The sequence below is a fragment of the Staurois parvus genome, unplaced genomic scaffold, assembly GCF_062004578.1.
Source record: "Staurois parvus isolate SC_StPar_1 unplaced genomic scaffold, SC_StPar_1.0 ptg000261l, whole genome shotgun sequence".
NCBI classification, from domain to species: Eukaryota; Metazoa; Chordata; class Amphibia; order Anura; family Ranidae; genus Staurois; species Staurois parvus.
The window spans coordinates 615,232-642,818 of record NW_028318057.1 but is presented as its reverse complement, the minus strand read 5'-3'; the positions used below and the strand labels follow the sequence as shown (position 1 = coordinate 642,818).

Below are 27,587 nucleotides of genomic sequence, written 5' to 3'. Positions count from 1 at the left end.
TTCAAGTATAATATATCTACAGCCACTCCATTGTTTTTGCTTACTTCCTCATAAAAAGAAATCAGATTTGTTTGAAAGCGTTTGTCTTTCGTGAATCCATGCTGTCTGTTGCTCAAAATATTTTTTTTTTTATAGCAAAAGCTCATCTATGTGGTTTTTTATTAACTGCTTACCACCTGGTCACTGCACATAAACGGCCAAGTGGGAACTTTCCCATTCTGAGTGGACGTTCCTGTACATCCTGTCAGAATACACATCAATCCTGTGATGGCTGTGTCCCTTGGACACAGTACATCACAGATCAGGACATGGGTGCTGTGATTGGCCCTCCCGATCACCTGATGGCTGTGTTCAATCACAGCCATCATTCAGTGTAAACACAGATACGTGTCTCCACTTCCCGCTGAGCTCAGTGAGAGCACAGTGCAGGGGGGAAGAGGCGGTTGCTGCAGCCTGTGACAGTTCTGTCTAGCTGATGATTTTAGAGTTCAGCTATACAGAGATCACACAGATTGCAGTCCAAGTGACCAATCAACGTCTGTACCAGTGTCCCATCAACATCTGTCACAGTATACCAGTTTCACATCAACATCTGTCACATTGTACCAGTGCACAAAAACATCAGCAATTGTGTTCCATTAAATACAATAAAAAATGTAGCGCTACTCCTTTAGGTACATACACAAACATATATAATACATTAATTAGTGATGTGTAAACTCAAAATCACATCAAATCAAATAAAAACAAAACAAAACATTTTTGTGATAGTGATATCAATTAAAATTAATTGGTGCCCATTACTCATTAAATATACAAAGTTAAATCAGGTAACTTAAAGCATGTGAAAAAACATTTTCATATATATATATATATAATTCTGTGAATATAAAACCACACGTGCCTCTCGTGTAGTGAAAAAACCACAATATAACAGCAAATAGAACAGTGCTCTCAAAGTCCAGTGAATGCTGATAGTGACCAAAGAATAAAAAACACACTCGTGCTTCCAATAACTACTGATGGTGACCATAAATTAACAGGAACTCGTGTAGATATTTGGGTGCATGTGAATATGACAATCCGACCACCATCTGGATAAGCCTCTCACCTCATCACTTCGACCCTTGCGGATCAAAGCGCTTTATCACTGGTATATGATTTAATGTTAGCAGCTTCTCCTGGTGTTTTTTATACAGGTGAAACACTTGAGAGCGCAGGAGGTTCACACCACTATTGTTACAATTGTGTTCCATTGCAACATCAACATATGTTGTTGTCCATCGGTGAACGATCAATATCTGTCACAGTGTACAAGTGCACAAAAACATCTGTCAGTGTACCAGTGTCCCACCAAGAAAAAATAGAAAATTTAAAGTGCCCCTGTGCTTGCATGCAAAGGTGAATGCACACGGTTCCATACACATACATAAAGGCTTATAAAGCGTTGCCTATGGCGATTTTTAAATAACGAAGTTTGGCGCCATTTCACAAGTGTGCGCAATTTTGTGACATGTTTGGTATTTATTTACTCGGCGCACTACTGTGCCATAGTTGCAAGTATGCCTATGCCGTGTGTAAGAAATAACTTGTTAATGTGAAATATTTGTGAAAAAAATTAAAATTTTATTTAATTCCTTCATTTTGCAAAGAATTGGGGAAAAAAATTTCAGCTTTAAAAGACTCGCCATGCCTCTTACTAAATACCTTGGACTGTCACTACTTTCCAAGAAGGGGTAATTTCGGAGGTATTTGTACTGTCCTGGCATGTTAGTGTCTCAAGAAATGAGGTAGGTGGTCAGTATATCAGTTGTGAACAATTTTCAATCAATTTTTTGGTACCATAGCTTGTAGATTATAACTTTGACACAGACCAAATATTATACCCTGATTTGGGTTATTTTTACCAAAGAAATGTAGCAGTATATATTGTGATCAAAATTTATTAAGAAAACTTACTTATTTGGAAAATTTTAGAACAGAAATTAAGAAAAACATGCTTTTTTTCAAAATGTGGTCTTTTTTTGTTTATAGCACAAAAAAACTCCCAAAAACCTAGTGGTGATTAAATACCACAAAAATAAAGCTCTATCTGTCTCAAAAAAAATTATAACAATTTCATATGGGTACAGTGTTGCAAGACTACGTAATTATCATTCAAAGCGCAACAGCACTGAAAGCTGAAAATTGGTTTGGGCAGGAAGGGGGTGAAAGTGCCCAGTATTGTGGTGGTTAAACTCTGCAGTATCTTTCCAACTATAGAAGTTAAACTAACCAGTCAGTAGTTATTTGGTAAAGACTTTGATCCCTTTTTAAATACTGACCTGTTAATGTATTTGAAAACTTTTAGTGGGTTTGCCAAACTCTTTTGAAACCTGTCGTTCGTTTTGAATTTTTGCGGCCTTGATTTATTTTTTACATATTGTTGTTATATTCTTTGTAACTTTAAAATGATGATAGTGTTCCTTCATTTTTATATTTTTTAAATGCTCTTTTCTTATTATTTATAGCTTTCTTAACTTTGGCCTTGAGCCACATGGGTTTTTTTGTTAGCCTTTTAAACGTATTGTCCATGTAAATGTATTTTGCAGTGTTTTTATACAGTTAGTTTGAAGCTTTCCCATTTTCATACTGTGTTCTTTGTTGACAATATTCCCTCCCAGTCAAAGTCTTGAAGAGCAACCCCCTGCCTTGGAAAATTTGCTCCCTTAAAGTTGTGTTTTTATCTTTCCAGTATGTGCTTGTTGCTTACAGCTAACATTAACATGATGTTACAGTCACTGCTACCCAGTAGTGGCTCTAGGAGCAATATATGGGGGGGGGACAAAAGATACCACAGTCAAAACTGGAGGGGTGCACTAATAATTTTCAACACTAAATCATACCACTGAATAAAACTAAATAAGTATACATAAATAAGATTACAAAAGATGAGAGCAATGCAGTATGAAGTGATACCGTTTTATCGTACTAATCTAACACTTAAAAGACAAGCTTTTAAGAGTTTTCCTTTCTTCCTGAGGTATTGCTTCAAACTTGAAAAAGAGAGGAAACCTCTCAAGAGTCTGCAGACATACTACAGGATATGGTCAGAGACTGCATACATACTACAAGATATGGTCAGAGACTGCAGACAAACAGTGGGTATAGAAAAGAATCACCCCTCCCTTAAAATATTCACATTTTGCTGAAATGAAGAAAGACACAGTTTTTGTTTTATCCAGGTGTATTTACTCAATGCAACTTATAACATCCAAGTGATATAAACACCAATATGTCAGAAAAACAATATTCAAAAACAGAATTACTGAGTTGGAAAAAGCATCACCCCCTTGTGTCAGTATTTTGTTGACCTTTTGCTTTAATTACAGCCTGTAGTCTGCTGGGATATGTCTCTATTACCTTTTCACATTTAGACTTTGCCATATATGCCCACTCTTCTTTGTAGAACTGCTCAAGTTCAGTTAAATGTGACGGTGACTGTTTGTGGTCTTCAAGTCATTCCACAGATTTTCAATGGGGTTTAAGTCTGGGCTCTGACTAGGCCATACAAGGACATTCATTTTTTGTTCCTTCAACCACAATATGATAATTTTTGCTGTGTGCTTTGGGTCGTTGTCATGTTGCCCCATCCATTTTTCCTTCTATCCTGACAAGTGTTCCACTCCCTGTTGCAGAGAAACACCCCCATAACAGAATATTACCACCTCCATGCTTTACTGTAGGAATGGTGTTATTTGGATGGTGAGCTGTAGTGGATTTCCACCAGACATATTGTATAGTGCTGAGGCCAAATAATTCGATTTTAGTTTCAACTGACCATAACACCTTTTTCCATGTGGCTTCAGAATCTTCACGGTGCGTTTTGGCAAAGCTCAGTCATGACTGCATATGGCCTTTCTTAAGGAGTGCCTTTTTTTCTTGCAACCCTCCCATAAAAGCCACATATGTGGAGAATTTGTGATATTGTTGTCACATGCACACTTTGACCACTCTTTGTCATAAATTCCTGCAACTACTTCAGAGATGCTGTAAGCCTCTAGGTAGCCTCTCTGACTAGTTTCCTCCTGGCTCTTTCATCCAGTTTGGAGCAATGTCCTGATCCAGGGAGGGTCGGTGTTGTACCAAATACCTTCCACTTCTTAATAATAGACTTCACTGTGCTTCTAGGCATTGATAAAGCCTTTGAATTGTTTTTGTATCCATCTCCTGACTTGTGCCTGTCCTCAGCTTTATCCTGAAGATCTTTTGATAGCGCCTTGCCACCCATAGTTTTTTTCTTGAGTTGCACTACCAGGGACTGAAATGCTCCTGGAAAGCTCTTTTCATGTTAAGCTAATCAAACTGGCCACATCTGATCACCCTTAAAAGTCAAATGGCTTTCTGTGCCATTGAGAAGGTGATTAGCTACACCTGATTTAGTTTACAAGTAATTTTTAGGAGGGGGGGGAGGTGCTCCTTTTTCCAACTCAGTGATTCTGTTTTTGAAATTTTTATATTTTTTTGTGACGTGTTTCATGTTGGTGTTATACAGTCATGGCCGAAATTGTTGGCACCCTTGATATTTCTCCAGGAAATCATGTATTTCTCACGAAACGTATTGCATTAACACATGTTTTGCTATACACATGTTTATTCCCTTTGTGTGTATTGGGACAAAACAAAAAAAGGGAGGAAAGAAAGCAAATTCGACATAATGTCACACAAACCTCCAAAAATGGGCTGGACAAAAGTATTGGCACCCTTTCACAACTGCGGATAAATAAGAATGTTACAAGCATGTGATGCTCCTGTAAACTCACCTGGGGCAAGTAACAGGTGTGGGCAATATAGAAATCACACCTGAAAGCAGATAAAAAGGAGAGACGTTCACTTAACCTTTGCATTGTGTGTCTGTCTGTGCCACACTAAGCATGGACAACAGAAAGAGGAGACGAGAACTGTCTGAGGACCTGAGAACCAAAATTGTGGCAAAATATCAACAATCTCAAGGTTACAAGTCCATCTCCAGAGAACTAGATTTGCCTTTGTCCACAGTGCGCAACATTATCAAGAAGTTTGCAACCCATGGCACTGTAGCTAATCTCCCTGGTCGTGGACGGATGAGGAAAATTGATGAAAGATTGCAACGCAGAATAGTCCGGATGGTGGATAAGCAGCCCCAAACATGTTCCAAAGACATTCAAGCTGTCCTGCAGGCTCAGGGAGCATCAGTGTCAGCGCGAACTATCCGTCGACATTTAAATGAAATGAAACGCTATGGCAGGAGACCCAGGAGGACCCCACTGCTGACACAGAGACATAAAAAAGCAAGACTACAGTTTGCCAAAATGTACTTGAGTAAGCCAAAAGCCTTCTGGGAAAACGTCTTGTGGACAGATGAGACCAAGATAGAGCTTTTCGGTAAAGCACATCATTCTACTGTTTACCGAAAACGGAATGAGGCCTACAAAGAACAAAACACAGTACCTACGGTAAAATATGGTGGAGGTTCAATGATGTTTTGGGGTTGTTTTGCTGCCTCTGGCACTGGGTGCCTTGACTGTGTGCAAGGCATCATGAAATCTGAGGATTACCAAAGGATTTTGGGTCGCACTGTAGGGCCCAGTGTCAGAAAGCTGGGTTTGCGTCCAAGATCCTGGGTCTTCCAGCAGGACAATGACCCCAAACATACGTCAAAAAGCACTCAGAAATGGATGGCAAAGAAGCGCTGGAGAGTTCTGAAGTGGCCAGCAATGAGCCCAGATCTAAATCCCATTGAACACCTGTGGAGAGATCTTAAAATTGCTGTTGGGAAAAGGTGTCCTTCCAATAAGAGAGACCTGGAGCTGTTTGCAAAGGAAGAGTGGTCCAAAATTCCGGGTGAGAGGTGTCAGAAGCTTATTGATGGTTATAGGAAGCGACTGATTTCAGTTATGTTTTCCAAAGGGTGTGCAACCAAATATTAAGTTAAGGGTGCCAATACTTTTGTCCAGCCCATTTTTGGGGTTTTGTGTGACATTATGTCATATTTGCTTTTCTGCCTCTGTTTTATATTTGTTCCAATACATACAAAGGGAATAAACATGTGTATAGCAAAACATGTGTTAATGCAATACCTTTTTTGTGTGAAATACTTGATTTTCAGGAAAAATATCAAGGGTGCCAACAATTTCGGCCATGACTGTATCTTTCACTTGGATGTTATAAGTTGCATTGAGTAAATACAGCTGGATAAAACAAAAACTGTGTCTGTCTTTATTTCAGCAACAAAATGTGACTATTTTAAAGGGGGTAATTCTATACCCAGCGTACTACAGGAGATGATCAGAGACTGCAGACATACCACAGGAGATGGTCGGAGACTGCAAAAACACTTCAGGAGAGGATCAGAGACTACAGACATAGTACAGGAGAGGATCAGAGACTACATAGTACAGGAGGGGATCAGAGACTGCAGAAATACTACAGGAGATGGTCAGAGACTGTAGAAATACTACAGGAGGTGGTCATAGACTGCAGACATACTAAAGGAGATGATCAGACACTGCAGACATATTATAGGAGATAATCAGAGACTGCAGACATATTACAGGAGAGGATCAGAGACTGCAGAAACACTACAGGAGATGGTCAGAGACTGCAGACATAGTATAAGTATTGTGGATGGTGTGGTGATGTTGCTGTCGGGAAGCCTGTCCTTCCTCCCTCTAGCGTACACCTGTGTGATCCCCGTCCCCTCTCCACTCCTCTGTGTGCAGCTGCCAGAGCTGGACTCCTCTGCTCACATTTCCCCCCGGGACGCTCACTCACATTAGCATCAGTATCCTGGTCCAGACAGCACACGATTCCCTTTAAACGTCCGGCCAGTCAGCTCAGCAGCAGTGTCCAGGTCCAGATGGCAGATCCCTTTAGACTCCTGGCCTGTTCCGTTGTAAGCAGGAATCCCGGAGCCAGGAAGTACAGCACCTAGAGGTGGAGCAGCTCTGGAGGAGAAAGTTACATCTTCCTCCTCTGAATTCTGGGGTCTCCATGCACCCTTTTGCCTCACGTTATAGACTACCCTGGGTGTCGCCGCTCTGCAAGGTGTCACCCGGGTGCGGTCTGCACCCCCATAGCGACACCACTGGGTGCACAGGTGCCTAGGCATGCAGGAGGGGCCCAGATACTGCCTATGATGTCAATGAGGCTCCATTCCATTTGTCAGGGCTCACTCACTGCGACCCTGGTAGTTCTGCCACTGACCTAATTTAGCAGGGGAGGGTGCACATGGAGGGCAAGGAATAACCTAAGCGGTGCAATTGCAACCCCTTGCCCCCCAGTAGTGACACTACTACTGCTACCTAGATGTTCTTTTATATGAATATTAGTAATAAGCTCTGCATGGTTTGAGATTACAAGGTCCAGCAAAACATAATTTCCTCTTGGGGATTCTATCAACTGTACCATATACAGTAATTGTCTTGTAATAGGTTTAAAATGTCTATCCTTTAGGCAGTGCCATTACTCCAGTCAATTTCAGGGTAACTAAAACCACCCATTATCATCACTATCCCAGCTCTTGCAGCCCCTTTTATCTGCTCAAAGAGCTGAGTCTCCACCTCCTTATTAGTACAAAGCAGTTTTTTCTCTGGAAGGAAAACCTTTGATTGGAATGTGCTGTAGAGCAGATTTTTGTAGTGAGTGTGAGTCCTTCAGGAGAAGGTTGTTAAGATAACCTGTGACGTGGATGCCCTGAGTTCCTAGAAGAGCAAGAAATGATGCTAGGACCTTTGTGAATACTTTGGTAGTAGACAATAGGCCAAAGGGCTGTGTGGAAAACTGGAAGTGATTGTCTCCTACCGCAAAGTGTAAAAAAATGCTGATGAGGTTGATAAATGGGAATATACAGAAAGGCATTTTGGATGTGTATGAATGCGAATTGTTCCCATTTTCTCAGAGAGGCTATAAATGACCTTGCAGATTCCATGCAAAATTTTGGAATTTTAAGGTATTTGTTGAGAAATTTTAGGTCCAGAATATGAAAAACCCCTCTGGGCTTTGGTACCATGAACACGTTTGAACAGAATCTTTCAAACCTTTCTCATGGGGGTATTGGCACAACTACTCCCTGGGACAAGGTTTCCCTCAACTCCCAGGAGTGATGGGGCTCCTTAAGTTGCAAGAGGGTTTTTCAGAAGACTTAGTGGGCTTTGTGGGCCAAATCTTATGCCAAAAGGAGGGGCTGAACCTAGGTTTTGTTTTTAAGTTAAAACCTGTATAGAGCAATGCGGTACTGTGTGTTTTGAAGTAGATAGAGGCTCCTGAGAGAGGGTTTTTTTTTAATTTTCTACTTTGAAAGAAGAATCTTCCTCCCTGTTATATCTTTGGCCTTGCCAAAAAAAGTCCTCCTTCAAAAGGGCATATGCTTGAGGTATCTTTTAGAGGCAGCTTCAGCAGTTGCTTTGAGCCACAAGTTTCTGCACCTGTGAATGGAGATTAGAGCCATTCTGGAAATTTGTGTCTTTACTTGTTCTAGGGCAGATCTTTGAATGAAGGAATATCTTCAATTGGCACAGCGAGTTGTTTGGTTTAAAACTACTAGAACTCCTTTTGAAAAGGGTAGAGTTCGGCAAGGATTTTCAGAGGAGTTAAATTTTTTTCTGGATAAACCCAATTTTCATAAATTGCTCATTCTATTTGCTCATGAAGATGAAATATTGTTTTAGATTTAGCAGGCCTCTGTTTACCCAAAGGGGAATGGCAAGACAGAGGAGATTTAAGTGTGACAATCCTGAGACTTTTCCACACCACAGAAGTGAGCATATCAACATTAGCAAGAATATTGCCTGAAGCTGTAATTTCAGGTGTATAGGAGTTTAAGAGTGAGAAATCTTCCATAGCATTCCTCTAACATCACCTCTAGGTCCTCATGATTTCCGTCTATGACCACCTCTTCCAGGTCGGGCATATTGGAATTGAGACAATGAAGCTGGGGAAGGGGCCTGGTGTTTTGGAGCCCTGGACAGAGATGGCTGTAATAAAGCTATTAGCTGCCCTAGGAATTGTGACATAGTTGCAGAAATATATTTCTTTGTCAGGTAGGCTGCATATTGTGTGTCTGAAACAGAACTAGAGTTGGATACAAAGATGAGTGTTAAATCAAGTCCTGTTCCAGTGAAAGAAAAGCATTCTCACTCTGAGGTTGAGTGTTGTGTGAGCCCTTGTCAGAGCAAAAGTTTATTTATCCAGGTTTATCCAGGCTTCCTTTCATCTGATTTCCACCAAAGCTTCAAGTGAGGGTAAATCCCATAAGGGATGGGGTAGGGTACAGAATATAGGGTAAGCATTCCAGAAGGAATACACAGCAACCCAGGTGCTGATCATCTTGTAGCAAAGTCCTCATGGCAAAAGGGTGGGAGAAAGCACCTGAGTACCTTATAAGGGCTCTAGGCAGAAGGGACAGTAAAGTGTGTGGCCTGTGGTGTAGCACCTGGTCATCCATCTGGAACTAAGCTAGAGTGGTTGAGTTTTAGCACCAAGTTTGAAAGGTTTGCATTGTAAAGTGACCTCGTTTTTACAGCAATGTTCAAAGAAATAGGGTGACCCTGTCTTACCTGTCCATGACCTTGGTTCATATAGGGTCTAGGCTTTGCCCATCACTTTGGGCATACTCCTGAAGAGGTCTTCAGGGTCCGGGTTCCATAGGAATGGACCACGGCCCTGGACCTGTATAGCATTACACGCATTGCACAGAGTGCTGAAGTGAGCAACTGTGCAAAATACAGCAGGATACAGTGCCCGAATAAAGCTACAGGGCATCCCCATAGCACAGGGTCCAGGTACAGTTCCTAAGGTTTTACTGAGATTGCAGCACCCTGGATGTACTGCTTCTATTGTATTAGAAGACAGTGATGAGTTATTTGAAGAATCCTAATATAATATATTAAACTAGTTAAGCTTAAAGTGATTTCTCTCTAAGGAAGAAGAGGCCTGTAAACTTAGGGCATTAACAATAAACTGAGGACTTATGGAGTAGGGCAGGGTTGGAGGGGAGGCACCCAGGAGACATGTCCTCAATAGCTTTGCCAGTGTCCAATCATCTGAAGGTACGAGCCTATAATCCACGGTCTGGGCACAAGTGCTCTTTAAATTTGTTACATATCACCTAATGTATATGTGAACCCTCACCCTGTAAAATAACCCATTCAGTTTAAAATAGAAATGGAAGGTAAAAAATTTGAGTACACGTTATAAATTGTGTACACATTTGTGTAAAAACATTATAAATACCTTTTTTTTTCCCCTTAATTTATAAGTGATCACATAACCTCTGTTCTTAGCTGCATAAGGATCTTAGAGAGCTAGGGAGGAGAAACAGCAGGACACTGATCTTACTAGTGAATGGCTGTGCAGGTGTGTGTGTGTATGTGGGGGGGGGGGGGTGTCAGCACAAGTCTAATCATTGGATAACCGGCTGAATTCTCAGAACAGCTAGAAAACTGACCACATTGTGCTTTCATGCCTAGTGTGGTCAATGTTTAATAGGAAAGCATAGGGACTTGCATGAATCCCAGGGATTTCACACAAAGGAAGCAACACAAAAGGAACAGGATACTTTTTCATACATGTAACACCCTCCTAGATAGCTAGGGGGAGGTAGCTCAGGGGTTTTTCTTAAACTAGGAAGGGGTTATTTTAGGTCAGGGCTGAGTAACTCTGCAGTTCAGTTCCATGATACCTCCCCCTGCTCTAGAGTCTTGGAGAAAGATTCTAGAAGCAGTGGGCAGGGGTGAGGAGGGGCTGGCCTGCACACTTAGGGGACCCTGGCCAATCCCCAAGCAGAAAGCTTGGCATGGGGCCAGAGCAGCCTTTAAATGTGTTTGCGCCTGCACAGCAGCAGGAGAGTTTGGGTGGAAGATGGAGTGAGAAGGCTGAGGTGCGGGAGCCTGGGAGGGGGCCCAGTTGTAAAGGGGCTCACCTCCAGGCTGTGATGCTGGAAAGGAGGAAAGCTCAGACCTCATCAGCCCCCAGAGTGTGGAACACCTGTGCAGCAGAGAAGGAGCCAGCCAAGTGGAAAGCCTGAAAGTAGCTACCAACCCACCATCCCATAGGAACAGGGCTGAGTGAGTAATCCTACATCCCCTGGACCAGTTAAAGGGGAGAGGAGCACTCTGATGGAGAACCTGATTAGCTCCCTATCCGGGACTGTCCATCTTAAAGTGAGAGGTACTGAATCCCCTTGCCCAGGGATTCCTTCAGACAGCTGGAAAGAGGAGGGTTATCTGGGGTCTGGGGTGGTACACCAGGTGAGGCTGGAGAGCTCTCCAAGAAGACGTTTTGTTGTGTAAAGACTTGTACATAGTTCTACATACAAGTACATGGTCCAGCAGGCACATATCAGGAATTTTGAAATTTTGGATTGACATATTGTTTAACCCTGTGTAGTAGTTTCTTGGCGTAATCCACAATGACCACTGTTATGATGTTATTAAATCTTTAAAGGGGACATGTGAGTTTAGAAATATGGGTGTTGCCAGTGCTGACATTTTTTTAAGCTGCAATTTTTGAGTTTCTCATCTGGAAAAAGTATGCTGCTAGTAAAGCCAGACCTCTAGAACTAAATATTTGTACCAATTAAGTAGTAAACAAAGGATAAGGATACTAGTTCCTGATCTTGCACCTTCCAAAGAAGTTTGAAGTAGCAGCTCACATTTTTCTATTCTGAAAGGCTTTAAGGTCTCCAAAGTTGGATAGTTGCTAGGCGAATAGCTTTTTAAGAAAGAGGTCAGTGATGGCAGTCTTTATATTTTTCTGAGTGCATTTTGTAAAGGTTTATAAGCCGATAATAAACCTATGCGACATGTCAAAGTTTTCATAGACCACATCATTCTGATGCTGAGTGTGCATCAGAATTTAGTTTCATCTATTTTTTGTTATATAATTTGAGGTTAGTTGTATCATGTTAGCTGTACTTTTATCATCTAAAATAGACTACATGTAAAAGGAGTGTGTTTCCAGTGGTGTGGAGGTGCGCTGTGCAGAAGTAACAGTGGTAGTCATGGTGCTTCTTCATTATGCCTTAATATGTTGTGTTATGTTTGACGCAAATCACAATGAATGTTGTTGAATAAAGTTTTGATGCCAAGAACTAATATTTACCCACAGCCAACAATGCGATTCAAACCTGCCCTAGAAAATTATATTTAGAATATGAATGGTAGCTCTAGTGAAATGATTACAGTTGCTTTTATTGACAATCAGCTACAAAATAGCTTTTTCATATATTCTTTACCTTGTCTAGGACTCCTTATGACAACATGTGGTGCTTTGTTACCATCTCTAATAGAACCACAGACAGCACTGCTGTTTACAGCTTTATTATAACAACCACACTTGTACATATTTGTTGGGAACAAATTTAAAGATGAATCTTGCTGCCTGCTTCTGCAAGGTTCAAGTTTGTTTGAGCTTCATACAATCCAAATACTTGGAGCATCCACACCTTCCCCTACTTCCCCTACCTTGAAACTGATGTGGAGAACCATGTTGGCTTGCATCTAAGTAGTGTTTCTGCAATGTTTTTTTCCCATTAGTTGATAGAGCAGGCCTATTCTGAGCTGTACTTAATATTTCTGCATTACTCCTATTTTAATCACCAAACTAATAGGGAGATAACCTTTTGCATTTGTAGTCCCAAGGCATTTGGAGTCCAAGAAAACACTGCACAGCAACGGATTCACAGCATTCTGTAGCATATACACCTCTCGTATAATTATATCACTTATAATGACAGTAGCTTTACAAAATGCATGGTGTTTTTGTTAAATGTGTGTCTGCATTGAGAAAGTTGTCTTTCATGCATTTTCAATTTGATTTCTTTGTCGGTGTACAGCAGGGTCGTTGTTCTTTATATGTGTAACTACACATTTATAAGTTCTCGTTAGGTTTGTAGGTTTCCTGGTATCTAAAATGTTATTTGTATTTGCCTTTCTGCTTGTTTCTGTACAGTTCTCTACCCCCATGATGATTTTGCCCCATTATCTGTCTGCCTGACATCCATTCCTGGGCAATTTTTGACTTTCCTTCCAAGGCACTACTCTCCAAGTTTGTTCTCTGGGAAAGTGTCAGAGATAACTCTAATGAAATGTATTACCACAGAGGGGTTGCTGGCACATTGATGCCTGAGATACATTCTTCTTTTTTGTCTTTGTCCCACTGATGTATGATGGGTGGGTAAATAACTCTTCCAGTGAGAGACCATGTTGATGTAGGATCTGTCCTACTACCAGGACGATAGCGTGCAAGTAATCCAATCACAGCCAGAAGTAAGCAGAAGGCTAGTGCAGTGAGAGCTTTTTGCCCTCTGTGCTTATAACCTGTGCCAGTGTCCCTCGTTCTAGCACTAGCACAAGCTGTTCTCACTCTGCCTCCAAGAATGGAAACTCGAAGACACACTCTGCATTCCTCTCCTGGAAGTAGTCTTGTGACATTGTATGAGTTTAAACCTACAGGGAGTCTTGCCCGCTCCACGCTGGCACCAGGTGTTAAGCAACTCCAGCGAAGGCTACATCCGAGTGCATTGAGAGGTGGAATCCAGGAGAGTAATAAATGACGCTCACCCACTTCTCCCACTTGCAGCTGCACTGGGTCATCTCTAGTTGGGGATATCTGGTTGACCATAAGATATACGCTCTTGTAATCTGTTCCCACCAAATTTTGAGCTACGCATGTATATACACCTGCATGCGCTGATGACACTACCTGTATTTCAAGTGTTCCCTCTTCTTGTACTTTGTAGCCACCCCAGTCTGCAGACACTGTAAGCCTTTCCCCAGAGGGTGTGACCCAGTATATTTGTGGTTCTGGTTCAGCAAGGGCTCGGCAATGTAATGTGATGCTCTGACCACTAGATGCACGTACGCGTGGGGAAAAACTTGGTACAGGAATTAGGGGCAGACAATGGTCACTCATCTCACGAAAAGGGACTAATCGTAATTGTGTGCGCCTTAACTCTGGGGGTTCAGCACATAATGTTGATTGAGGCTCCATAAAACGAACATGGGGTGCTGTTGCATTCACCCAACGAATAACGCAATCACATCTCAGTGGATTGCCATGCATAGCAATCTCCTGCAAGTTTGGTAATGATTCAACAGTCTCTCTGTGCAAAGAACTCAGAGCATTATTATTAAGCATTAATGTTTCCATGCGGGGAAGTTTCTGGAAGGCTCGAGGATGAATAAAAGACAGTTTAGGATTGTTGGTGACTTCCAGTTTGGTCAGTTCTGGCAGATTTACTAGAGCCATTTCATCAATAGATACTAATTCTTCCATGCTGTTTAAACCCAGTTCTTTTAGCTGAGCCATATTTTCAAAATCTTTTTGTTTAATTCTGCTCAATGGGTTCTTATTGAGATCCAGAAACTTCAAATTGGGCACCCTTTGCAGGGCTTCCTTGGGCACACCTATAAGTTTGTTGTCATAGAAAGAGAGACTTTCTAACTTTTGCAAACCTTCTAGGGCAAAGTCAGATATGTCCTTAAGACCCATGCCTGCCAAAACAAGGCTTCTTAAGTTGGACAGTGGCTTAAAATTCATATCCAGAATAGAGCTCACCATATTGCCACCAACCATCAATACCTCTAGAGCTGGCAATTCTTTAAACCACTGACTGTCTAAACTTGTCAATAAATTGGAGTTTAAATGCAGGCGCAATAGACGTCGCAGTCCTAAAAAAGCTTGAGGATGTATCACAGACAACTGGTTATGGTTCAGGTACAATTCTTCCAGACTCTCAAGTCCAAAAAAACTATTGTCAGGTAGACTTTCCAGCTGATTTTCTTCGAGGTGAAGGCTTACAAGATTTGGTAGGTCTCTGGCTTTAAAGTCTCTGATGTGGGAGAAGCTGTTTTGAGACAAGTCTAGCTCCGTCAGGTTTTCCAGATAACCCAACTCTTGCAGCTCCAAGTGTGCAATATTGTTGCTCTGCAGAAGAAGTGTATGTGTTCCAGCTGGCAGGGAACTTGGAACAGATGAAACAAAAAGATCATTACAGTCTACAGTATTGGCCTCCCTGTAGGCTGATCTTGGAGTGTACCAAGGACGTATCTGGCACACACACTGTGACGGACACTGCACCTTCCATGGCACAGCTGGTATTCCTCCTTGAGCTGAATATGCCCAAATTAAGATTAATTCCACCACGAGAAGTCTCATTCTGCAGCCAAAAGGATTGTTAAAAATAATCTTCCACATAAATCAAGTGAACAGAGACCTAGATTACTTAAAATGGAGCAATGGGCAAATCCAGAACAGCTGATCAGCAGTGCTCTTTGTCAGCAAATGCCTTCTTACAGTCCAATGGTCTCTTTCTTTCTGTATCTTGAAAAGCATCATTAGTTCCTCCAGCTGTTGAAGTAATCTGTCGAGACAAAGCATTATTGTTAATATAATGTTCTCAGAATTCAAATTTATCTTTATATACCCAAATTTCATTGAGTTTATTTCTTTCCTTGTTTTCTGGTTTTAGCAATTCAATTTTTTGATGATAGGATACATTTATTTCAACAACAATCTTTTCATAAGATTATGGCCTCATGCACATGTGGCTGCATAATGTAAATCTCTGGAGTATTTCCGCGCCGAGGATACATAGCTGCTGTATAATGCTGATCACAGTGATGAATGGCTGTATGTGGCAGTACACTGGGTTGTACCACTATTTGTGTGAACCCAGCCATTCACAAACCCATCTGTCCAGGGTTGTACGGCTGTATGCATGTGCAGATTTATGCAAGTAGTGGTGTAGACCAATGTAGAGCCAAATACAGCTATTCATTACTACAGTATAGTCAGCTGTATGAGGCAGTTGTGTATTTTTGGCATGGAAATATGCCCAAAATGTACTTTATATGGCCTCAGACATGCCTATGCTGAGGTCTATAAGTGAACCTAATGTATTTTATGTGTGTTATTTACCTGTAAAAGCCTCCATTGTGTAGACTTCCAAAAGCCCTGAGACTGCTGCTGGTCGCTGCCATCTTGGATGTAATGTCAGAAGCCCTAGCAGACTCACATTCTAAAGTATTGTCCATCATTCCTTTTCCCCACAGCAATATAAAAGTTTACAACAAAGAAATAAAATGTGGTCAGGTGCATCCAGTGATGCGCCTCTATCTCTGCAAACGCATATCCATAAAGACTTTGGTCGGTCCTTTTTGGGACTTTAGGAGCAACGCTACTACATACATAGTACACATAGATATTTATTTGTAAATAAATACAGATCTCATTACATAAAGGAAAAATATTGAATATTAAAATAGTATAATATAATATGAAGCCGATGCGTAATAATTACGATAATATATTTCATACAGTAATATTACAAATACCAATACATGATTAGTTTAAACAAGTCCCAAAAAGTACTGACCAATGTTTTACAGATACACGTAAAAGTTTATATAAGGAGGTGAGGGGGCAGAGCCAGGGAAAGGAGAGGACTTGGAGCATAGAATGAAGGGGCTTTGTTAGGGAACTGACCCCACCTGGAGTACTTAAATTTTCAAGTTCAAAAGCACATTGCAAGTGAATAGAAATGTTTATGGAAAATAAAAATACGGCAACTAAGCGGTTAAAATACTTTTTTTCTGTACTTATACCCACAAATTGTTAAGTTGGTAATGAGGACTCTTTAAAATCCTTTCTTTTGCTACCTGCACTTTTGCTGTTTAATTATTGCCCTACTTCACTCTCATACCTCTTTCTTTCTATTCTTTTTCCATATTCAGTTTCCCCCTGTTCCAAGTATGTGTGTGTGTGCTTGAATTCTTCTTCATTTGAACTCTCTGCATCGCCCCCACAGGCTAATCCTTTTCTTCTCTGGCCCATTTTTTCCAGAGAGCCTCGCATTTGTCGTCATGGAGATGGACCAGCAAGCAACAGACATGTTCAGCTTGGCCAGAGATGCCGTTCCAATCTCAAAAGGATAGTGCTGAGAGGAAAAAGAGTTTCTGAGATTCTGTAAATGCCTAGCTTAGACATTTTGTATTTGATTGTTTTTTATTTATTTTTTTAATATTCTATTTTGAGTATAGTGAATTCATAGTTTCTAAAGTATAGTATTTATGTGCATCATTTGAATATTAAAGCATATGTAAATGTTAAATGGTTTCATCTGTAATTCATCATGTGTTTGGTTCCAGAAAGTAGGGAAACTCATGGGACTCAATTATTTTAAAGCAGAGTTTCTCAGTATTGCACAGTTAACCCTATTAGGTAATTATTTAATAGTTTATGGATCTATTGACATACTTTTGCACAAACATATGTTTAATTTGAAAGCATTAACAGATACGTTTAATTTGTCAAGGTTCAGTATATGGACAATTAAGGAAAGATAAACATACCCATATGATTGGTACTTGGTAAACTTTGTCTTTAAGACTACAAAAAATATTCACACTGCAATCCCACTACATGTATGTATATACAGTTGTGTTGAAAAGTTTCTATACCATGGCAGAAATCATGAAATTTTGGCATTGATATTGAAAATGTGATTAATCATACCATAAAACTGTCTTTTATTTAAGGATAGAGATCATATGAAGTAATTTATTATCACATAGTTGTTCGCCTCCTTTTTAAATCATAATGATAAAAGAAATCACTCAAATGGCCATGATCAAAAGTTTACATACCCTGGAATGTTTGGCCTTGGTACAGACACACAAAGTGAGACACACGGGTTAAAATGGTGATTGAAGGTTAATTTCCCACATGTGTGGCTTTTTAAATTGCAATTTGTGTCTCTGTATAAATAGTGTGTTAGCTCTCACATGGATACACTGAGCAGGCTTGATACTATGTCATGGGTAGCAGAAAGGAACAGTCAAAATACCCGCATAAGAAGGTAATGGAACATTATAAAGATGGAAAAGGATATAAAAAGATATCCAGAGCCTTGAATATGCCAGAAAGTACTGCTAAATCACTTATTAAGAAGTGCAAATTTCTGGGATCTCTTGATGCCAAGCCAAGGTCAGGTGGACCAAGAAAGACTGCAGCCATAACTGTCTGAAAAATTGTTTGGGATACAAAGAAAAACACACTGGTAACCTCAGGAGAAATACAGGCTGCTCTGGAAAAAAAGATGATGTGGTTGTCTCAAGAAACACAATACGACGATAGCTGCATGATCGAGTTTCCAGAAAAAAAGCCTTTACTGTGTCAATGCCACAAAAAAGCCTGGTTACAATATGTCTGACAACACCTTGAGACTCCTCACAGCACACTCTAATCTGGAGTGACAAGACCAAAATAGAGCTTTATGGTCACAATCATAAGAACTATTTTTGGAGAGGGGTCAACAAGTCCTATAGCAACATGAATACCATCCCCACTGTGAAGCATGGTGAAGGCTCACGGATGTTTTAGGGGTGTGTAAATTCTAAAGGTAATCTTGTGAAAATAGCAAGATGAATGCAGCATATTATCAGAAAATACTGGCAGACAATCTGCATTCTTCTGCAAGAAAGCTGAGCATGGGACACTCTTGGACTTTCCAGCAGGACAATGACCCTAAGCACGAGGCCAAGTTAACCCTCCAGTGGTTATAAAGAAAGCGGTGAAAGTTTTGGAGTAGCTATCACAGTCTTCTGACCTTAATACCATTGAGCCACTCTCAATGGTCATCTTGCATAAACATGTGGTTTATGCAAGATGACCAAAGATTTTGCCTGGAGGCATTTTGCCAAGATGAACGGGCAGTTATACCACCTGCAAGAATTCGGGGCCTCATAGACAACTATTGCAAAAGACTGCACGCTGTCATTGATGCTAAAGGGGGCAATACACAAATTTGTGCAGGGTCATATTCATGTATATGTTATAGACATGTACATGAATCTGAGGCATGCACTGAGGGTGGAGGTGCATTGAGGCCGGAGTGTCTATACAGACACTCCACCCTCAATGCAACTGCACTTTCGCCGCATCACCACACCTGTCATACAGCGCAGCAACTGGAAGTTTTGTACCCGGGTGGACAGAGCCTGATGGGATTTTACATACACTGGTTCTCCATCAGGCCCACTCCCACTGTGATTGGGAGCAGGCAGTGGGTGGATCCTTAGCCAACAGACAGCCTGCTATTGGCTATAGAATCTGCCCACTGCCTGTTGTCAGTTACAAGATGAGAGCAAACCTGATGGGGACCAGCTACCCACTAGGATCTGGCCACTGCAGTGTTATTGGTTGCTAGGAAGCTGTCAGCTGTGAAGCGTCAGCATCTTTAACAACCAGTAACAGGATAGCAGTAGCAAATGTGCTTCTTTGGTACACTGCATACAGGGACAGGCACTCTGCCTTTCTCTGTACACCACGTTAGAGTATGTCTTAATTACCTCCAGTTTAGTCATCTATGAACTGGAGATAGTTATTTTTGAATTTGGTGCATTAAAAACTACCTGAATCTACTGCACGTGTCAGTAAAGTTAGGTAGGTGTTTTTGAAGCGGGCACAGGCCATTTTAAAAGGCCATAGCACCAGAAAACTGGTGATAGTGCTTTATTTAATTCCCCAGCTTGTGTGTCTGTTTTATTGGTGGGGCACAGTCTATCTTTAGGACACACAATAATTTATATTGCTTGCTACATGTGCCTTGATCAATATTCTACTGTCAACATTTTTCAACTGTAAGGCTCCCAAGCTTTTTTTCTGGTAAAGTATATGGCCCTTACCAGCACCCACCCCACTATTTCCAGTAGCAACCTTCATCCATTATTATTATACAGGATTTATATAGCGCCAACAGTTTGCTCAGCGCTTTACAATATAACGGGAGAAAATACAGCAACAATACAGTTCAATACAAGAGGAATAGGAGCCATCAGGCTTCTCTTCCCCAGTGACTAGAATTCTCTTTTCTAGCCACTCCTATGCCCAGTGTCTGAACACAAGTTTAACTAGGCTACTGGAGATGCAACTCCCCAATACCACCTAGTGGAAAGAGACCTTATATTCTATCTCCTTGGAGCTTGCTTATAGACAGGGCATAGGAGGCTGAGAAGCAGGTGGGATTTCAGGAACAAGGGGACTTGATGCTGTTCTCTCATGGCCACCAGCTGCTGACCAATGGACAACATGGGGGTTGGGGTGGGTAGGGTGGAGGAGAAGTACAGCCAAAGCTCTTTTGGATGTACTTCTGTGGATCACAGGAGTGCAGTTCGTTCTGCACTCCTGTGACCCGTTTTCAGTGGACAGCTCAGCCTGTCCAGGCTGGGGAAAGAACCCAACTTCAAAGTCGGTATCCAACCTGAGTCTGGAGATCTGCTGAGAACCTGAGCCAGCCACTCCCTCCCCCTCCCCAGCTTAGAGCTCCAGTGAGCGCTGGGGGGGGGGGGGCAGAGCAGAGAGTGGTGACTGGCAGTCACCACTCTCTGCTCAGAGCGGAAGTGAGAACTCAGTGATCATGTGATCGCTGAGTTCTCACCCTTAGAGCCAAGGGGGGACAGATGCGGTATCAGGGGGCGGAGGGGCTGGATTGAAGGGAGAGGAAGACATACAGACATCATTGAGGACTTTTGAGCCATTGTAAACCCCTAGATATACAGTATGTAGTGGGATATGTAGTCGGAGGAACAGGTTATGATGAATGACACAGCTGGCATTGCCTAAAAGTGGCCAGTATCACTCTGCTCACCATCACTTTATTAGGTGCATCCTGGCAAGCAGTGCCAACATCACTTTCAAAGCTCTCTTAGGCCTGGCCATAGGTTCTAATCAAAGGCAGTGCCTTGAACCTGATGATCAGTGATTATGTGGATTCCATGGCTGACACTGACACCCTGAGGACCGAGGACCCTCTGGACTACCGCGTGTCTAAGATGGCCTGCCTGATGTGTCATCCACATACTGAGGATGTCACTGATTAGCTGGCATATGCTCACTACACTCATAACACCAAGCATATTAATTTGCCTAACTTGCTTTGACTTAGTAACAGACACTTTTCCTCTTGTTGTCACTGCTGCTGCTCAAACCCAAATAATGACTAAAGGTGCTGCTATGCTACCTCTTGTAATCTCTTCTTCTTCCCTTAGCATACATGCATTAGAAAAAAGATAGATGCTCTAATAGCCCTCTTCTACTTATCCAAGTGTAGAACTAAGGCTGCCCATAGATCTGTCTTTTTTTCAGTCAGTCAGCAGGGTGATCACAAAAACACAAATGGATTCCCCCATCCACACAAGAGAGAAGGATGGAGGAAACCTCTCCTGTGATTTTGTATACTGACAGCGGGGACTCCTCTGCTGTCAGAATTCATTGTGCTGCAGATTCTGATCGAATGAAAACTTTCCAAGATTCCTGTTTGACAGAAGTCAATTGTTGGATAGGCTTCTGTCAAGCGGGAACAGCCATAGATGGATCAAAATTCGTCTGGCCCCTGCTAAACTGGTCAAATTTTTATCCATCTATGACCAGCTTAATACAGTGTTCTGCCCACACAGGGGTTGTTTAGCATAAGAAAAAAAAATGTCTCTAAGCTTCCTGGATATTTGCCCCATAGCGCAGCTCATTTTCCCTATTATATCCAGCCTATTTGCACTGAATTATAGTATATGTTGTAAATTGTTCCTTATTTCTGCAGGTGAACCTGTAAAGTTTTCGGACAAAAGTTTGCAATTTTCAAGGACTTGCTGCAAACCCATGATATTGGCGAACCCTAAACTCATCCCTTATCTTGACCTGCTTCATTGCTAGTACTGAAAACCTTACAGTTATATTGTTTTGCGATGAAGGTGGATGTACAGTTGTGTTCAAAATAATAGCAGTCAGACATCACTAACCTGATCAATCACTGTTTTTGGTAGAAATTATATTTCTACATGGCAAATAATTTACTAGCAGGTGTAGTAGAGTAATAGAAATCCAACAGACCCAACAGTCATGACATGCATGCTGCTGATTCTGTGTAATCCCTAATTGAAAGGGGCATGTTCAAAATAATAGCAGTGTGGAGTTCTATTAGTGAGGTCATTCATTCTTTGAAAAACAGGTGGCAATTATTGCCCTTATTTAAGGAAGGAAGGCAGCAAATGTTGTACATGCTGGTTACAGTGCATTTCTCTCTGAAATTCTGAGGAAAATGGGTCGTTCCAGACATTGTTCAGAAGAACAGCGTACCTTGATTAAAAAGTTGATTGGAGAGGGGAAAACATATAAAGAAGTGCAGAAAATGGTAGGCTGATCAGCTAAAATGATCGCAAATGCTTTAAAATGGCAACCAAACCTGAAAGACGTGGAAGAAAGCGAAAAACTACCATTCGAATGGATAGAAGAATAGCCAAAATGGCAAGGACTCAGCCAACAATCAGCTCCAGGAAGATCAAAGAAGGTCTAAAGTTACCTGTGAGTACTGTTACAATTAGAAGACGCCTATGTGAAGCCAAGCTATCTGCAAGAAGCCCCCGCAAAGTCCCACTGTTGAAAAAAAGACGTGCTGCAGAGGTTACAATTTGCCAAAGAGCACATTGACTGGCCTAAAGAGAAATGGCGCAACATTTTGTGGACTGATGAAAGTAAGATTGTTCTTTTTGGGTCTAGTGGCCGGAGACAGTTTGTCAGACGACCCCCAAACACTGAATTCAAGCCACAGTACACTGTGAAGACAGTGAAGCATGGTTGCGCAAGCATTATGATATGGGGATGTTTCTCATACCACGGTGTTGGGCCTATTTATCGCATACCAGGGATCATGGATCAGTTTGAATACATCAGAATACTTGAAGAGGTCATGCTGCCTTATGCTGAAGAGGAAATGCCCTTGAAATGGGTGTTCCAACAAGACAACGACCCCAAACACACCAGTAAACGTGCAACATCTTGGTTCCAGTCCAACAAGATTGATGTTATGGAGTGGCCAGCCCAATCCCCGGATCTTAATCCAATAGAAAACTTGTGGGGTGACATCAAAAATGCAGTTTCTGAGGCAAAACCAAGAAATAGAGAAGAACTGTGGAATGTAGTCCAATCATCCTGGGCTGGAATACCTGTTCACAGGTGCCAGAAGTTGGTTGACTCCATGCAACACAGATGTACAGCAGTTCTCAGAAACAGTGGTTATACAACTAAATATTAATGAAGTGATTCAAAGGAAAGCAAAATCTTCAAACATTTTTCAGTTTATATAGTGAATGTTTGAGTTTGTAAAGAAGAATACAAACACTGCTATTTTTTTGAACAGTCTAATATTCACTTTTCTTCAATTTTTTTAGAGGAACAACACGAATTTGATCTATTTTTCTTCATGTTTTGATTTGGAATAGAATGTGTAGTGTTCCCAATGCATTTGTGTGTATGGAAATAAAAGCTATTAGAAGGATTTGGAGCTTTATTCACTTTTTTCAACACACTGCTATTATTTTGAACACAACTGTATGTGCAAAGTCACCTCTTTTAGTTAACTAAAGCACATAGCAGTGTTTATGCATAACCCTAGAAATAATATAAAATATGTATCACAGCGCAGCAACTCAAAAATCCAGTAAATTAGAGCTAGCCTGCTCACCTATGTGTCCCCCACGTCTCCATACAAACTTATGGCCCCTAAATACAGTAAGAAAGTCGCACGAAAATGTCCATACGGTTGATTATCTGATTGTTAGCATAGTGTTTTGAACAGCCGATTCTGACTTTTTAGACCACAAAAACCGAGGGTGCAAGCTAAAAAATGTTTATCGTACGTGAACTTTCAATTTTCGTGTAATGTGTACAGTAATCGTACAGAAATAATTGAATACAATCGACCGTGCATGATCAGAAACATAGAACAACCCTACAATTCCTCTTCTACTACACCAGTACGTAGATACGTTTGCCTCTGTCGGGCAAGAATTTTCATATAAGTTAATACTATTGTCGGTTACATCATGATGCCTTTGTGGAAAATCAAACAAACGATTTTCTCATAGTGTGTACTAGGCATAATTTTTGATCAATTGCAGAGAACTTATAGTGCCTCGCTCCAAAATTATAATAAATTAGTGTTAATAATAAGCAACGAAGAATGCATAAACTGCAAATGATTGTACTCAAATAAATTATAAATGCATAAACATAAATTACAAATAATTCTGCTCAAATAAAAAAATCAAGGTATACAATGCAAATAAAGTTCTATATACAATGTTGTGTTGTGATTTTTTTACTCCTTTTACACTCTATCACACCAAGAAAAAGTTTGTATTACAAATCACACAAATAAAGTGCTGCAATGTTCATCAATCAAAATTGTATGTGTTTCACGAACTCTTCTCGATCACAACTACCACCTTGTTATCCTCCATCTTCACTAAATATGGGCAAAGCTGGAAGCTTACCTTTTCTGGTAGATCAGTTAATAAAAACAAATAGCCTGATCAGAACAGCATAACTCTCAGTAAGGAAATACACCCCGAATGTAACATGCAAAGCAGGGTGTTGATTGTGACGTCATCCTGTGAGTGGCGCAGGATGAACAACCCGTTGGGAGAACGGGAGTGTTGTACATGTGAATGAACCCACTAAGGATGCTGGCTGCTTGGTATACATGCCTAGTCTGAGAATGTTGATAGCTTGATCAGAACAGCATCATTCTATCATTCTACAGCACTGGAGCCACCGTGTTATTGAATGCAAAAAACCATCTGGTCAAATCTACTCTTCCACTATACTATATTCGATAGTAGCATATAAACACACAAAAAAGGAAGAACTAATGCTCTCTGTTTAAATGCTATTTACTAAACAAATTCAATTACACTTACAGTGTAGCAGCCTACCGTGCTGCAGTTGCGTGCATTGCATGTGGTTGCAGGGCAGGTGCAGCACAGCCCTATTGACTTGCATTAGCCCCTTTCACATCGACATTCCGAATGGGTCCACCTGCCTATTTTTCAGGCGGACCCGATAAAAACCTCTATTCTCCTCTATGGAGTGGCGGGTGTAAACGGACATGTGTCCGTTTACACCCGCGGACATCCAATTTGATTGAATCCACCAAAAAGAGATGGATGGGGATCCATTTGACTTGACAGGGTTGTCCTCTCTCCTTGCTTTTATTTTCTCTAGCAATCAAACTCTTCGCTCGGCAATACAAGGCAACCCAAATACGAGGTGCATCGAAATTGCAGGACAGCACAACAAACTCAGCCTATTTGTTGATGATGTTCTCTTTTTACATCATCCTCACGTTTCCACTCCTAATCTCCTCTGAGCTCATGACCTTTTCGTGCAAATCTCTAGAAAACAAACATAATTCAAATCTATTAACGTCTCCCTCCCACCAGAGGATCCCCGTACCAAAAAATTAGACTGAACTAGGTTATACCGAATTACTGACCCAAATGGTTTTTCTGGTCCTGTAAGAGGAAATCAAACATATGTACTAAAAAGAAAAATCTTTAGATACAAACTTTTTTGCATGTAACCTCTGAACATGAGCGCCTACTGACCTACTGACTGATATTGCTTCGAACACAAATGCTCTAAAGACCCCCATTCTGCAACACTAATCTCAGTTCTCTACTCCACAATAATTACTAAACCTATATCTCATCCACCTATTTACACCATAGCCTGTAATCTACAGCTTCCAGATCAGTAAACTCCGCAACACACCTTTGGGGAACTGTAACCAGACCCTGCCTGGATGAAGACATGAGCCTGGCCTGTTATGTTACTATGAGCACTGGATCCTGCATGGACGCTCACTCTGGCGCATGTGGTGCATCAGCCACAGTATGTGCAGGGTCACAAACTTTAAATCTGCCCTGGGGTGCTGGCACTCCTTTGCTGACCATTTAAAATGTGGTGCCATGTTTTGCCTACAGTCTGCTCCTACTAAGCATGTGCACATTATGTTCCCACTCTGGGCACTTTTTCTTGGCAAGCACTAGCAACTACATGGCTGCCTCCACAGTATAGCAATCCCTGGACATCTACGTGATTGCATGAGCCTAAAGTGCCTGACACAGAAAGCTAATATTCACACTGTAGCGGGCTGTGAACCCTGAGTTTGTTTAGGGATTTGAATGGGCTGCTGTGCCCTTGCTTCCCGCACACAAAAAAAATGCATGAACCTTTTTAAAAATGCAGTCTTTTAGACCATGCGATTTCCTTGCAGTTTCCCACACCTGCAAATGCGCCGCTGGCAGAGATGCGGGGGAAGGGTGCCATTCAGAATGAATGGCAGCCCTGCGTATCTCGTAAGAGCAGTGTGAATCAGTTTGCGCACCTGCAACCAGCCCGCACAGTGTGAACCAATCAGCTTCCAGATTTTATTGCCGAAGCTAAATGAAACAAGCTGAGGTTAGAAGCTGATTGGTTTCTTTGCAGAAGTGAGCCTGATTTTGAACTCTCCAGCTTTAGTAAATAAACGAATTACTGTCTGGAGTTTGGACTAAGCTCATGACCTTTCACCAACAACTAATGCTTTTACCCGTGGACTTTCACTACTGCGTGAATGGCCTGGTGAAGTCCTATGGTGAATGTAACACATAAAGCAGAGCTTTCTGACACACATATGCACACTTGGAAGTAGTGCCTGAATGGGATCCATCAAGCCTGGGTGGTCGTAGTGGCTGGCTGGGTCTACTAAGAGATTGGGATTCAGAACTCATGCAATTGTTAATGTGCACATTGTGAGTGCGTGAGAATTTGCAAGTGCAATTCAGTTGTCATTTTTATTTAAATATTTGCATGGTTTTTCATTATGTGCTGCTTTGTATTCCTTTATAGATTATAGACCTGTTAATTTAACGTCTATAGTTGGGAAGATACTAGGGAGTTTAATAAAAGACCACATAGATGGGTTCTTGCTTAAAAAAAATATTTTAAGCAACAGACAGCATGGATTCATGAAAGACAGAAGTTGTCAAACAAATCTGATTTCTTTTTATGTGGAGGTGAGCAAAACCTTAGACAGAGGGGTGGCAGTGAACGTGGTATACTTGGATTTTGCAAAAGAGTTTCACACAGTTCCCCACACACGGCTAATATGTAAGGAAAAGTCTACAGGCTTGGAAATATCAGTATGTAAATTGATAGAAAACTGGCTAAAAGACAGAATTCAGAGAGTAGTGGTTAATGATTCATACTCTGAATGGTCTAGGGTTTTCAGTGGTGTACCCCAAGGTTCAGTGTTGGGACCCTTACTTTTTAATATATTTCTAAACGATATAGGGTCTGAGATTAAAAATCCCATTTCAGTCTTTGCAGATGACACCAAGCTGTGCAGTGGAATAACGTCCTTACAGGATGTCTCCAATTTACAAGCTGACCTCAATGTTCTGTTTAATTGGGCAACTATGTGGCAAATGAGGTTTAATGTTGATAAATGTAAGATGATGCACTTGGGGGGCTAAGAATATGCATGCATCACACATACTAGGGGGAGTACAACTGGGGGAGTCGATGGTGGAGAAGGATCTGGGAGTTCTGGTAGATCACAAGCTTAATAATGGCATGTAATGCTAAGCTGTGGTTTTTAAAGCGAGCAAAATCCTCTCTTGTATTAAAAGAGGTATAGAGTCCAGAGAGAGATATCATTTTACTCCTGTACAAATCATTAGTAACACCTC

General features: G+C 41.2%; 1 protein-coding gene across 1 annotated transcript in view; it reads right to left on the bottom strand.

Moving 5' to 3' along the window:
- Positions 1-12,322: 12,322 nt before the first annotated feature.
- Positions 12,323-27,587, bottom strand: part of LRRN2 (leucine rich repeat neuronal 2) — a 39,440-nt gene continuing 24,175 nt past the window's right edge. Inside the window, exon 2 of the mRNA XM_089681144.1 lies at positions 12,323-15,382. Coding sequence (XP_089537270.1) covers positions 13,111-15,216 — 2,106 coding nt within the window. The 5' untranslated portion in view covers positions 15,217-15,382 and the 3' untranslated portion in view covers positions 12,323-13,110. The remainder of the gene's footprint in view (positions 15,383-27,587) is intronic.